This window comes from Pundamilia nyererei, unplaced genomic scaffold (genome assembly GCF_000239375.1).
Source record: "Pundamilia nyererei isolate P.nyererei 1_Seehausen unplaced genomic scaffold, PunNye1.0 scaffold00098, whole genome shotgun sequence".
Taxonomy (NCBI): domain Eukaryota; kingdom Metazoa; phylum Chordata; class Actinopteri; order Cichliformes; family Cichlidae; genus Pundamilia; species Pundamilia nyererei.
In genome coordinates, this window is record NW_005187499.1 from 1,667,721 (window position 1) to 1,680,354 (window position 12,634).

General features: G+C 42.8%; 1 protein-coding gene across 4 annotated transcripts in view; it reads right to left on the reverse strand.

The window, feature by feature from the left end:
- The window catches only part of rnf220a (ring finger protein 220a), a 161,698-nt gene that overhangs the window by 144,545 nt on the left and 4,519 nt on the right, over window positions 1–12,634 (reverse strand). For all 4 annotated transcript variants that reach the window (XM_005740251.2, XM_005740252.2, XM_013912704.1 and 1 more), the window contains exon 2: window positions 3,154–4,357. In XM_005740251.2, coding sequence (XP_005740308.1) covers window positions 3,154–3,808 — 655 coding nt within the window. In that variant the 5' untranslated portion in view covers window positions 3,809–4,357. The remainder of the gene's footprint in view (window positions 1–3,153; window positions 4,358–12,634) is intronic.

Genomic DNA, 12,634 nt, shown 5'->3' on the forward strand with positions numbered 1-12,634 from the left:
AGATAGATAGATAGATAGATAGATAGATAGATAGATAGATAGATAGATAGATAGATAGATAGATAGATAGATAGATAGATAGATAGATAGATCAGGTGTCTGCTTAAGTATGCCTAATGGCTTACACTAAATTAGAAGAACCTGCTAAATCAAGCACAGCACTAGTTCAGGCAGGCCACAGAGACAATCCCAATCAGCTAGCTCACAGCAGCTCACAGCTCAGTTTATACCCCTGTACACATCCAGTTGATCATCTTCATTTATTTAAGCTGCTTTAACCTACTCAGAGTTGTTGTGCATCTGCAAGCCACTTGGCAACCTGCTTAATCAGTATCATACCTGCTGCCATAACTGCTCTGCTCTGTTCTTTTCCTGTGGTTGACTACTGTGTGCAAAGCTCTGTAAGTAATTAGAGATAACACTGGCAAGCTGGAGTCTGAAATCTAACTTAGGCACCTATTGGAATTTTTTTTTTACTACAATTGTGCAACAAGCAAGTTTTGAACTTAATCTTGTCAATAAGTGACATGCAATTAAGTTAGTATTTTGGAAGGGGAGAAGGATATCAGTACTTTATTAGCAACCATAAATTAGACCCATGTACTATAAATAACCCCAGCCTAGATAAGGTGCAGATTTAATGGCTTACATGGACTCAAAGTTCCCTGAAATTTACAATGTCACTTCTACACTGGATGCACTCTTATGAGCTAAGCAGGACAGTTTAAGCAAACTTCCTTGGAGATCTGAGGATTTTTTAGTTAAGAGTTTAAAACATTACACCCTATAAATGAAAATTAGCATGATATCTTAGCTTATGTATTTGACCTGAGGAAATGCCTGTCAATAATAATGACTTTTTTTAGACCACACTCACGGTCACCACTGTATGATCCTGAACATTAAAAACCTCTTCTTTTTTTTTTTACAGTGGAAGTAAAAAATAGCCTCATGTATGTGTAAAAAAAACAAACAAACACACACACAGAGAGAGGCTGCTAGTTAGCTAATGTGTGTGTGAAGCAGCAAGGGCGCTGTTCTCATGGGATTGTACCAAAGTGTTGTTTGTTCTTTACGCCTCCCCTGGATAGCCAAAACCAGTGAAGGAGAACCCATAATTCTTTGCTGTAAGCAGTGCCTCTGCACATCCAATTGCATTAGAAGCCTATGGTAGAGGTGCCGGCTACTTGTGCCAAGATTTAACCTGATTAGATACAGATTCAGCCGTTCCAAAAGACAGCACAGAAGCCCTGTACCCATCTCCCATTCTGTCTCTGCCCTCGGTCTTATTGCTCACGAATTATGAGCACATCGTAGTGTGTTACTCACCATTCAGAGTTCTCTTGAGCAAGGCAGTGCAGGTGTGCCTTAGTGCTGCCACAAACAGATGTTAAGCTTCACGTGAAACAGGCCTAGATTTCAAGCTAAATCTGGAACATAATGAACCTCACATACTCTGTGAGATTTTTCTCTTTTCCTTCTCTTTGTTCTCGTTTCCTTTTCTCTTGCATTTTGTGCACTTTGATATCTTTCTTTTCCTTCTTACCCTCCACCCCTGCAAAAACCACTGGGTGTCATCTTCCCAATTTCCTCCTTTCTGTTCGTCCTCCCTCTATTCCTCTCTTTCTCACCCTCTCTGTCTTTCCCGCAGTGGTCTTTTTTATCGGATCAGTCTCAGGTCGTCGCCTCTGTCTCTCATGTGTTCCATCAAGGATGCATCCCTCAAACACACACACACACACACACACAAGATCAAAGATGGAAGAGGATTGGGAAAAGAAAGAGTGTAGAAAAAGCCGACAAAGGTGAGACACTGTGTTAAGTTAAAAGAAGAAAAGCTGAATAATTAAAAACACCAAAAAAGGGAAGACTGCCTAAATTATACACCATAAGCACGTCGCCGTCTGCCTCTCTCCTAATTTGTCACTGGGATCCGATACAGCTTGTTGACATGTGTAGGAGCTGTCGGCGCTCATGCTAAAAGCTGTTTGTGGAAGAGTGTTTGCCCATGCTTGCGTATTTGCGCTTGGAATTCTTACAGCTCCTCTTCCACCTTCCTTTTATTGCGCGCACACACGCAAACATGGCTTGCCAAGCTTTTGGGTATGTGGGTAAATCTTTTGGCAACAGGGCTGCCAGCGTGGAGCTATGATGAATGCTGATGGCAAAGAGCATGGCCGGTCTCTGAACCAGTCACTCACACATGCACGCACACACAGACACACACACACACATGCTCACATACTAATCAGATTCCCAGTGCATGAGGGCCAAATGGCATCCTTCCACTGGTGAATGCTAATGTGACCAGTGGAGCTTGTGGGCTTTTGAAACAAGGATATAGGGAAAGCTGGGAGATATGATGACAGGAAAAACATTGATGTGATTGTTTATTGGTGTGTGTGATGCTAATGTGTGAACATTTGCATTCTTTTACACACTGCAGCAAGTTGTACTTTGAGTTAGTTTAGAATTACAGTGGACTCTGTGTGCCTGTATGTGTAAATCTGTTTAGTTTGCAAGCCTTACTATTATAATTGCATGTAGAATAATGGGAAAAATTTGCCCTTCTGCATCACTGTATCAGTTTGGGTGTTTTTTAATGCAAGATTATTATGTTTTAAGTTGTGATTTTGCCACCTGTCATATCTGAAACAATATATCTAGAACAGGTTTAATGTATAATGCAAAAAAAAAACCTGGCTCAGTCATTGCATGTGTATAAAGTTGTCATCGTACAAGAGCAAATGGGGATTTATTCGGGTTTATCCTGGAAAACACCCTTAGAGCAATAATGTGTTAGATATTTTCAACATGGTTTAGAAAGGTGACACACATGTCAACGTAAAGTGTTTGAGTGTTGTTCCACTAGACGCCTCCAACACATTACCAATGCCCCAGTATTCCTGGTTATAGATTTTCCAGGTGCCTAATTCAGGAGGGATAACTACAAATGGATATTCTTTCACTGTGTGTGTTGATAAAGGTTGAAAGCACCAGTCCTTAATCCCTCATTAATGTTAGTACTGTATGTTGTATGCTCATACTGTTAGGTTTTCACTAATTTACTTTTTCCTGTGGTTTGTCACACTTGTGCTTGCATAGTTTGATGTGGCTAAACGAGATGTGGAACAGATATGAATGGTTACTTACAGCGTTCAATGCGGTCCTCAGGACTGGATGAAGTCTCTCTATCAGACAGGAGGCCTGACACAGCGAAGATCTTTTTCCCACTGTCTTCCACTGCTTTCAGGGCGCTGCTGGGGGAGCCCCCGGGGGGGATCTGTGCACCACCAAAGTCGTACTCTTTCCCTTCAGCATCAGAGTACCGCAGATGGGGTGAAGACTCTGCATCTAGGCACCCTTTGAGGCGCTTGGCTGGGGTGAAAGCAGACTGATACCCTCCTGGTGCCCCATCCCGATCTTCTGGAGGCGATGCAAAGGGCCGGAAGGCGCCAACGCCGCTGTGATTCAGCATGCTGATGGGCGAGCAGTCCAGGTTAGGTGGGGCAAACTGATGATGGAGGTGAAGGAGGGATGGAGGAAAGTCCCTATTGGGAAACCCTGGTGGGACAGCGCCTTGGCGGTGGTACATTGACGCAAAAGTGTAAGAGCCGTTGTTGAATGGCAAATGGACGTCTTTCTCCACAGAAACTGGCACACCAAAGGGACGCGGCTGCTGGCAGGGAATGGAAGCATCGCGAGAAGCTTCAGCTGTGGAGGCCAGGACCATGAGAGCTGGAGAAGCCAGGGGATTGGGCAGGTAGGAGGAACTCTCCATCTTGAAAGCTGCCCGGTGGAGGTCCATGTCTGGATTGACAAAGAAGGCTGCGGGAATTTCAGAAGGAGGAAATTATTCCTCCTCAATGAGATTAAAAACAATGTCCAAGACCCTTGGAAAGGGTCTGAAGAAGTAAGGGAATCCGGGTTGGAGACTTGAAGGTTTTGGCTTGTTGAAGGAAGGGGCTCCAAAAACAGCCCTTAGTGAGAAAAGAGTGTTTTTGAAGAAAATGAAGACTCAGCCAACGTCTGTTCAGATTAGCTTGAATTCAGTTCATTTCTCTGCAGTGGAACTAAAGTTTTCTATTTTGCCTCTAACCAAATAACCAAACTCAAACTCTGTTCAGTTCAGATCATTCCATGCCTCGTATATGCCATTGGGCATGTTCTGTCATTCACTAAAGTAGCAGTCTGGATTAGGTTAGTGCTGATATTAAATACAATGACTGTTCTAGATAACGTTTTTTCCTCTCTCCTTCCTGATTGCTGGATTTGTTGGTTAAGTTGAATGTTCTGGGACAGGTGGATATCTGTAGGTCGTCAAAGCCGATTCCGCGTCTTCAGGGGGGTCACCAAACTGAGGACACACAAAACACAAGCATTAGATTTCAACTGAGACTCAGAGCTGTGCATAATGTTTCAGATTCAGTGCAAAGTAACCTTTCAACTGAAAGCTTCCCATAAACTAATTTAGATATTCAGGTATTTACTTGAGACTTCTCGTCAATTCCGCCATTTTTGATAGTTCAGAAACGTCCTGGCTGTGCCTGCAGAGGGCTTCAAATCAGCTCATCTGTTTCTTTATATCCACAGTAAAAATGTAAATCCCTCTGCACACCCTCTCACATTTATCTTAGACCTCCTCATCTTTCCTTAATGATAGGTACTTTCAGAAACAAGAGGCGTGCTGCTTTTCCAACAAAGATCGATGCCTTGCTCTCAGTATGTATGCAGTGGAAAGGAGAGGAGCTGAGTGGAAAATTTTTAATAAAGAAGCTGCTGGAAGCCAAGGCTTGAATTCAAAGCCTTTGGGGGACAGAGTGTTCTTAAGCACTGTTGTTGAAGCTACAAACTCAAAACCTCTTGGGAAAAAGTGTCCTCGAGTTGACACTGTTGATCAAATCCTGTAAATCCCTGCCCTTTGACAAAAAGCCAAGAACTTTTTCAAGCCACAAACTTCTCTCAGTTTGCCCTCCTCTTTTTTCCTCCTTCTCTTTAAAAAAAAACTTCTATAAACTGTTTCCACATCACATCTTTCCATTACGATCTCTGCAAACCTCTACGTCTCATCTCTTTCCAAATGCCCCCCTCCTTGTCCTCCATCCTAATCTATCCATCCCCTCCTCCTCTTCTTCCTCTTCTCTCCATCCACATCTCCTCCTCTCATCTCCCTAGCGCCAGCTATTCTCCCTCCCTCTTCCATCTCAGATCTTGGTCTAAGCCGCTTATTCTTACCATCTCCCAGGATATTATTGGACCAGAACCACTTGTCTTAAGATAAGGACACACACACATCCACACTTCCACCCACACCCACACATGTGATAACAGCCTGTGTGGCTCAATGTTCAGCTCAGCGCCCCGACTTGGTGGGGCGAATACACTCTGCATCCTCACAGGCTATGCTACCCTATCTCTCCATCTAACCACTTTTAATTCCCCCCAATTTTAATCTGTCCTCTCTTTCTTTTTACATCTCTCCTGTCAATCTGTTCTCCTCTCATCCCTCCCATCTCTCCCTCTCTTCCCCATCTCTGCCTCCCTCCCTTCTCCCTTGAGTGATTCAGATGGGTGATATCATATCAGGCCTCGCCATCTGCCATCCACGAGCCAGAGGAAATCTGACTGAGTGAATAAATTAGCCGTACTTGACCCCACGACCTCTCGGCATCCGTGGCAACAGACTAGAATCTTTCCCTCCCGGGGATTAGATTGTAGCATGCGATTGGTCGGACAGAGGAACGCAGAGAGGCAGCCGATGAAACGACAGCATAACACTGCAGAGATTTTTATCCCCAAAGGGCAATTTGAAGGTGGCTGCCTTGTTAAAGGTCCAATATGTTAAGATTTAGAATAGGTAAAGATGTGCTTGTTACAAATACGCAGCGGTGGGATTTAGCGCTAGATTAAGAGAAAATATGCATAATTTAACAGTTTATCAGGAGTGATATGACGTGTACCATGTATATGTATATATTATCCCCCCCAAAAAAGCAATCTAAAGTCTCACTCGTGCCATCAAAATTCGACACTCATGCAACTTAAAAAAGGTCAAACGTGAAGCCTTGTGCATACATAAACACACAACAAATACAAACTCACACAGTATCAAGTAGCAGCCTCTCTAGACAAGGTTCAAAGCTGTGTTGACTAGCAGCCAACATCAAAGGAGAAACTCCCTGGGAAATGAAAGGAGAAAATCTTTTATAGCTATCAGCTGTCCACAACACTCATTCAAATCAATTTCCAAACCTGATCTTGGCTTTGGCACGCTGCTCTGCCTCCCACACAGAAACACACACACACACACACACACACACAAACATGCAGAACAACAACTGCCAAGAGAAAGGAGAAGGCCCAGAGACAGAGAGATTGGTGGGGGAGATGTTTTACATTACCGCAAATGTACAGTAGACCAGCACGGAGTGTTGAGAAGGGCTTACAATAACACACCTCTCTGGTCTGGACTGATGCCACAGAGTCGCATTACACGCCTCACTCCTAGCCCACCAACGCCCCTTTCCACGCTCTCTCTCCTCTATCGCAGTCGATACAGGAAATAACACCTTCCATAAGTGACCACAACAAAACTTGCTTTCTTTGTCCCACAGCTTCCTCTGTCTCTCAGTATACCCCCTCTCTTTCTCTGCTCCTACCCACTGTCTTCACGCCGTATATCAGATCGCTCTTTCTCCTCTGTAACCTCTAAAATAGGAGTGTGTCTGAGGTGTTGATAGCAAGGTAATACACTGATAAGTACTAAGATATTTCAATTTTATTATCATTACCCAACAGGCCGGCGGGCAGCGAGTAAAGGGCCGCCAACGTGAAGCAGCCAATCCAATAAGAGAACACTAGATATTTCCTTACAGGCCGCAGCAGGAGAGGAGCGAGTCGAGGGAGGGCGAGAGGAGAGATGAGGAGAGATGAGGAGAAGGCGGGAGATGAAAAATTAGAGGTGAGGAAACAAGGAGAAGAAGAAGAAAATAGATAAGATAGTGAGAGGTGAGGAAGACAGAGGGAAGGAAAGGGTGTGATAACAGAGCAAAGGGTACATATCTCATCTCCCAGGGTGACTCACATAATCTGGCTGCTTTCTGGCTTGGTGGTCCTGCATACGCACAAAAGCATGAGTGTGTGTGTGTGTGTGTTTTCGAGGCCTTAAAATCTGTGTATTTGTAATATTACATGAAAAGAAGTGTCAAAAAGCTTTTTTCTTTTTTTTAACTTCATCACTAAAAAAACAATCATAATTCTAGATGACATACACCTATGTATATCATCAATATACAAGCGCAATTACATCTAACGCAAATATGCATAATGTCGGTCCGTGCCACTTACAATCCCATTTGCCATTGATGGATACCACCCACACAATGTCTGACACCGGGTATATGCATTTTATAATAGAAAATGTCACAGGGGAACATTTACCACGCTGTCATAATTTGATTACAGTGTGCAAGAATGATACAGCTGTCAGGGCGATATTAAATACAAACAGCAAGAGGGGCTCTTCACGTCGAGTCTGCACTTTAACTGACAATGTTGCACCAATCTGCGAAATTGCGGTGTCAACAACAATGTGCATTTACATCATTCTGAGAGGGAATCTTAGTCAGAAATGATGAGTTACTGGGAGGTGGGCAGCAGGTGGAGTCGCAGATTCCACATAGGATAACTGGTGAATGTGGCCATAAACGTTATTATTGGTTTCTTAAGATAATCATTGAATTTTATATGATTGCTTTGTTAGCTAAAAGAAAAAAAAATAAGAGTTGGAGACATTTTAATGGTGGAATCATGAATGCAAGACATCACTTCAGGTCAGCCATAATCTGACGCTTTTCATAAGTTAGGATCACTATCTCTGCCGCCCAGATGTTGCAGTGGATTACCTCATTCATCAACATGTGGAGTATAGAGACCTAAACAGCTTGGAATGTTAGGTTCAGAGACGCAGGAGGGAAATTGAGCTCCAAACAACTACACTAGTGACAAAGAGCAAGCTTTTTTTTTTTTTTTTATCGGAGCCTTCCTTTTTGTTGACTGCTTGGAATAAATATTTTTCCCGCATGGCTGCTTTGAGTGTGTAACTGACGCTTTTTTGCTGCTCCAAAGCGGCGCTGAAACTTGTCAAATCAAGTTTTCCAATGTGCCGACTTGAGTTTTGGAATGGAACGGAGAGGAATCCAATTGTTGTTATAAAAATATCCTGTCGACTGTGACTGGTGTGTGTGCGCGCGTATGTGTGTGTGTGCAGGGGTATCTGCAAAACTATCGGGAAGCAAAGCAGTTTTTTTTTCCTCTCTAATGGAGATGGAGAGAAAAGCAGTCAAAACCGCAGGCCTGTCTAAATGTCTGTGTGTGTCTGTGTGTGTGTGTTAGCGTGCACCTCCCAGTCGGTGGGTATATTTAGAGATTGTTGACAAGCATGAAAGTGCCACTCTTACATTCTATTACAAGACAGGCCAAGCTGTGTCATTCATCGCATCTCTGTGGTGGACACACACACACACACAAACACAGATTCACTCACACATACCAAATCATGTATGTATAGACAAATGAACGCTAGAAAAAATCTACACAAAGCCATGCAGCATAGTTTAACAGACGCCTCCATGCTGAAGTCCTGGCTTTTGACTTTAACACTGTGAGCATATTGTGTAAAAGCGAGACAGCAAAACTCAGAGAACAAAATATTATCTGACACTTCAGATACAATTTACAGCTCTTAAAATCCACCCTAATCTTCTGCAATCTATCCTGAAAGCTTTGGTACATCATGTTTTAGCATAATCATTTCAACGTACACTATTAAACCTCAGCATGTCAGCACAGTTAAATAGATGCTACATTAAAGGTTTACACACAATATATATATATTTATATTTATTAATTATATCTAAATATCTATATTCTTGGTAGCAGTCATTTTCATAGATATGAAATCAAACATGTACCCAAAAAAATCATAAAACACACACTATATCTCTGATCTCTTCGGGTCACAGTTTGGGGCATTTCAGTAAACAGGGATAGGTGGCTTTTTAACTAAGCATCCACATAATGTGTAATTGACACGAGTGCAGCTCTGGTGCCTTCTCTGAATAAGTCATTAACATAAATCTGTGCTGCCAGAAACGACAAAAGCTTTAAGCACAAACAAAGCTATAGGGTAAGACACACTGAGAGAGCACTGCATCAGCCGAAAGTAAAGACAAAACACTGCTATTTAAAACCCGACGGTCAGATATTAAATATTTGGCTCTGTACTGCTCACATAGAGGGAAACATAAGTAAACTGTTGGCTTGTATAAGGACAGTGTGCTTGTGCGTGCATTTTAGCATAAAAAAGTGTGAGCTGACCTGCATACAGGTCCGCTCTGTATTCCAGACAGACAGCAGTATTTGTGCTCTAGTAGATGTTTGTGTGTGTGTGTGTGTGTGTGTGTGTGTGTGTGTGTGTGTGTGTGTGTGTGTGTGTACGTGCGTGTGTGTGTGTGTGTGTGTACATGCGTGTTTGCTGATGTCCAAAGCAACAGTCGATACTATTGAAATCTACTCATTCATGTCTGGCCGCGAGGCAAAGCTCAAACGTCCTTGTGAATAAGAATCACACGCATTTATCTCTCTCCTCTCTCTTGTTCTCGCTCATATTATTTGTCCTTGTCTTTCCGTTCGCCTCTAAAACCCTAATTTTGTTTCCAAATGTCTTTCGAATATCTCTTCTTGTGTTTCTTTCCTCCCCTTTTTCTTCTTCGCTCATCCTTCTCTGATATGAAATCTGTAGCCACATTATTTGCTGCAGTCAACAGCTGCTGCAGTTAACCGCAGATGTATGCATCAGCAGTGAAAAATATTGCAGTTAGATTTAATAAGAGGAGCACGCGCACACATACAGATATCATCTTGGGGTGGATAATGACACAATATTCACCAGTAAAATCAATAATGATTGGACAAGAGTGCAATGTACTCTGTAGATTTTCTTGACTTTTTTTCTCGCTTAACCATGAGCGATTTATTCATTTTGTGTTTTCTTTCCAAATGTTTAAATGCAGAAATAAAGAGAGTCTGTGTGTTTTTTTGGTCTTTCCCAGAAGCTTTCTGTGACATTCATTCTGCAAAGTAAAAAAGGGATTTCTTTCTCAAATGAGTCTTTGTGATTTCTGAGACGCAGAGTCATGGCCTGCACACAGAAATGATTCTGGACCTGTGGCAGGAATTTTTATTCATGACAGCAGCAGCAGCGAGGCCTACTTCAGCGGGGCCAGCTAATTTCTGGTGTCAGGCAAGGCTAAATGAGAAAAGCACACTGTTCCATAGCTCACGGATCACCATCATCAAAGGTAATTGCTGGATTCTTGGTTTAACAAAGTATCTGCATGTTGTTGTTTTTTTGTTTGCTCGAATAATGTTGTTAATTTTTGGATGTATCAAATTTGATGCACATAAACACAGCTTTTCATAGAATTAAACATATAGACCACCCTGTGCTCTTTAGTTCTTTTAAACCACTCCCTGTGCTTTATCTATGGTGCTGTTAATATGGAAGGTGTACCTGAGTTTATGACAGTGAAGTTAAAACCAGAAAAGACCGTCTTCTGTTGAAGACATAATCCTTATAAATTCTGACTTTTCAAATACAAAAGAGCCAAACAGGTGGCATGCTTGCTCTCCATCCTGCAGGAGTGGAACTGACTGTGTGTGGCACCAGCCACCCTCCTATGAGTCTTTATTGCTGTGCCGGGTTGTACAACAACAGCCACTAATCTAGCAGGCTGGCAGGCAGACAGGCGGCTGGCCGGTTTGTTCTACAGGCTGCGTGCAAGCCAATTAGCTCCAGTTTAACAAGGAAAAACTGTTGCCAGGTACACTGTTTTCACTTACAGCTTTTGCTGCAATATAATCCTCTACTGTGCAGTAAGTATCAATGATATGACCAGAGAGAAACTTCTGTTCACGCCGATGATCCTTTCTGCTCATCACAGAGGTCAAAAGTCGGCCTCAGGCGGCAGGAGGATGCTCAAGCAACAACCAGATCCTTTTCTTATCATAAGCCGTCCACAGAGCATAAAGTGGCTATGTGGATATCAGTCTGCTTTGTGTGCAGATTTGTAGATGTGAAAAGGCGACGCTTCTGCAGGTGTGTGTGCACATTTCCACACTGGCTGCTTAGATCACCCTCCCTGTATCAGTCTTGTTTCCTTCTTGCCTGGATGACTCGCTGGCCGCAGAGAAAAATGATAAGTAGGCTACACGAATAGCGCCTGTGTGCAATCGATGGACGCAAATGCACCAACGGTGTCTTCTGGGGAGGTGTGCGAAGGAGAGAGGAGCGAGAGAAAGGGGGGTGGTGGGTGAATATTAGCTTATTTTCCAAGCAGGGAGCCTGTGATCCGGTTCATAGTGTAATTGACGGATAGGGGGGAAACCTGAGAGAGATATGATGTGGCGGCTGGGCGGGGGGGGGGGGGATTGGGGGGGCAAAGGTGGTGGTGCAAGGGGATAGAGAGAGACGCACAGAGACACAGAGCAATATGGAGAATAGAAAGTATCTGACACCCGACACAACTCTCTCCCCGCCACCACCTCCTTCTCCCCATTAGGCTAATTCTTTGACTTTCTCTTGTTGCCAATAACGTCTCCAAGTGATATTTCCCTCTATAACGGCATTACCAGTGGCTGCCTTCTCCAATGCAATCAAACCATTAAACACACAGTGCCGCATCCCCTCCATGGAGTGATTTCCGTCCAGCAGAAAAATGACTGAACGTGAGCTACTCCCCTTTCCTGTCATCAATAAAAGGAATAATTGCATGTTTGCAGAAAGAGGATAAACTTTAAGACTGCACATGAATTCTCATTTGCTGGTTGGTAAAAGAAAAAATAATGACATCAATATTGGAGGCCTGTATTCCATATAGGTCCTTAATATGATTTAATAATGCTTCCATAGCTAATAAAATAGACAAAGCACATTCATTCATGTTAAAATATCTAGTATGATTTTTTTTCTTAAATATAAATCGATAGATATGATGACATGAAAGTAATTTGTACAAAAAACAAAACAAAAAATATATAAAATAAAAACTTTTGCTTCAAGTTCAAATATGAAGTATTATACAAATCAATCAAAACCTCCTCATAAAAAAACAACTCTCTGCATTGCGGACAGGCTGCAATTTCCAGGGAGGGAAAACATTTGGTGGGTTTTGATAAGCGCGACAGCCCTACAATATCCAGCCATTAAATGATTGCATCCGGCTCTCCGCACTTAATTACGGTGATTATATCAGCGCTAACGCGACAACAATGACACAAAGTTTTAAGATGCAGACGGCGCAGGACGCACTTTCTCTCCAAGGAGGGCCTCGCTCTCGTGTCTGCGTGTTCAAACACTTGTTATTTACCGGCGACGCGTTTATTTCAATTACCCGTCTGCATGTCAAATAAGCTCCAGTGTTTATTAGCACAACAAAATATAATAAAACGCACTCTGGATTTCGGATGCGTGGGGGGAGGGAAGGAGATGTCGGATAAGTGGAGAAGGACCTGGTTCTGCTTTTAATAAAGAATGAGGAATTAGTGCATATTGATAGGACTTAATAAACCGGGG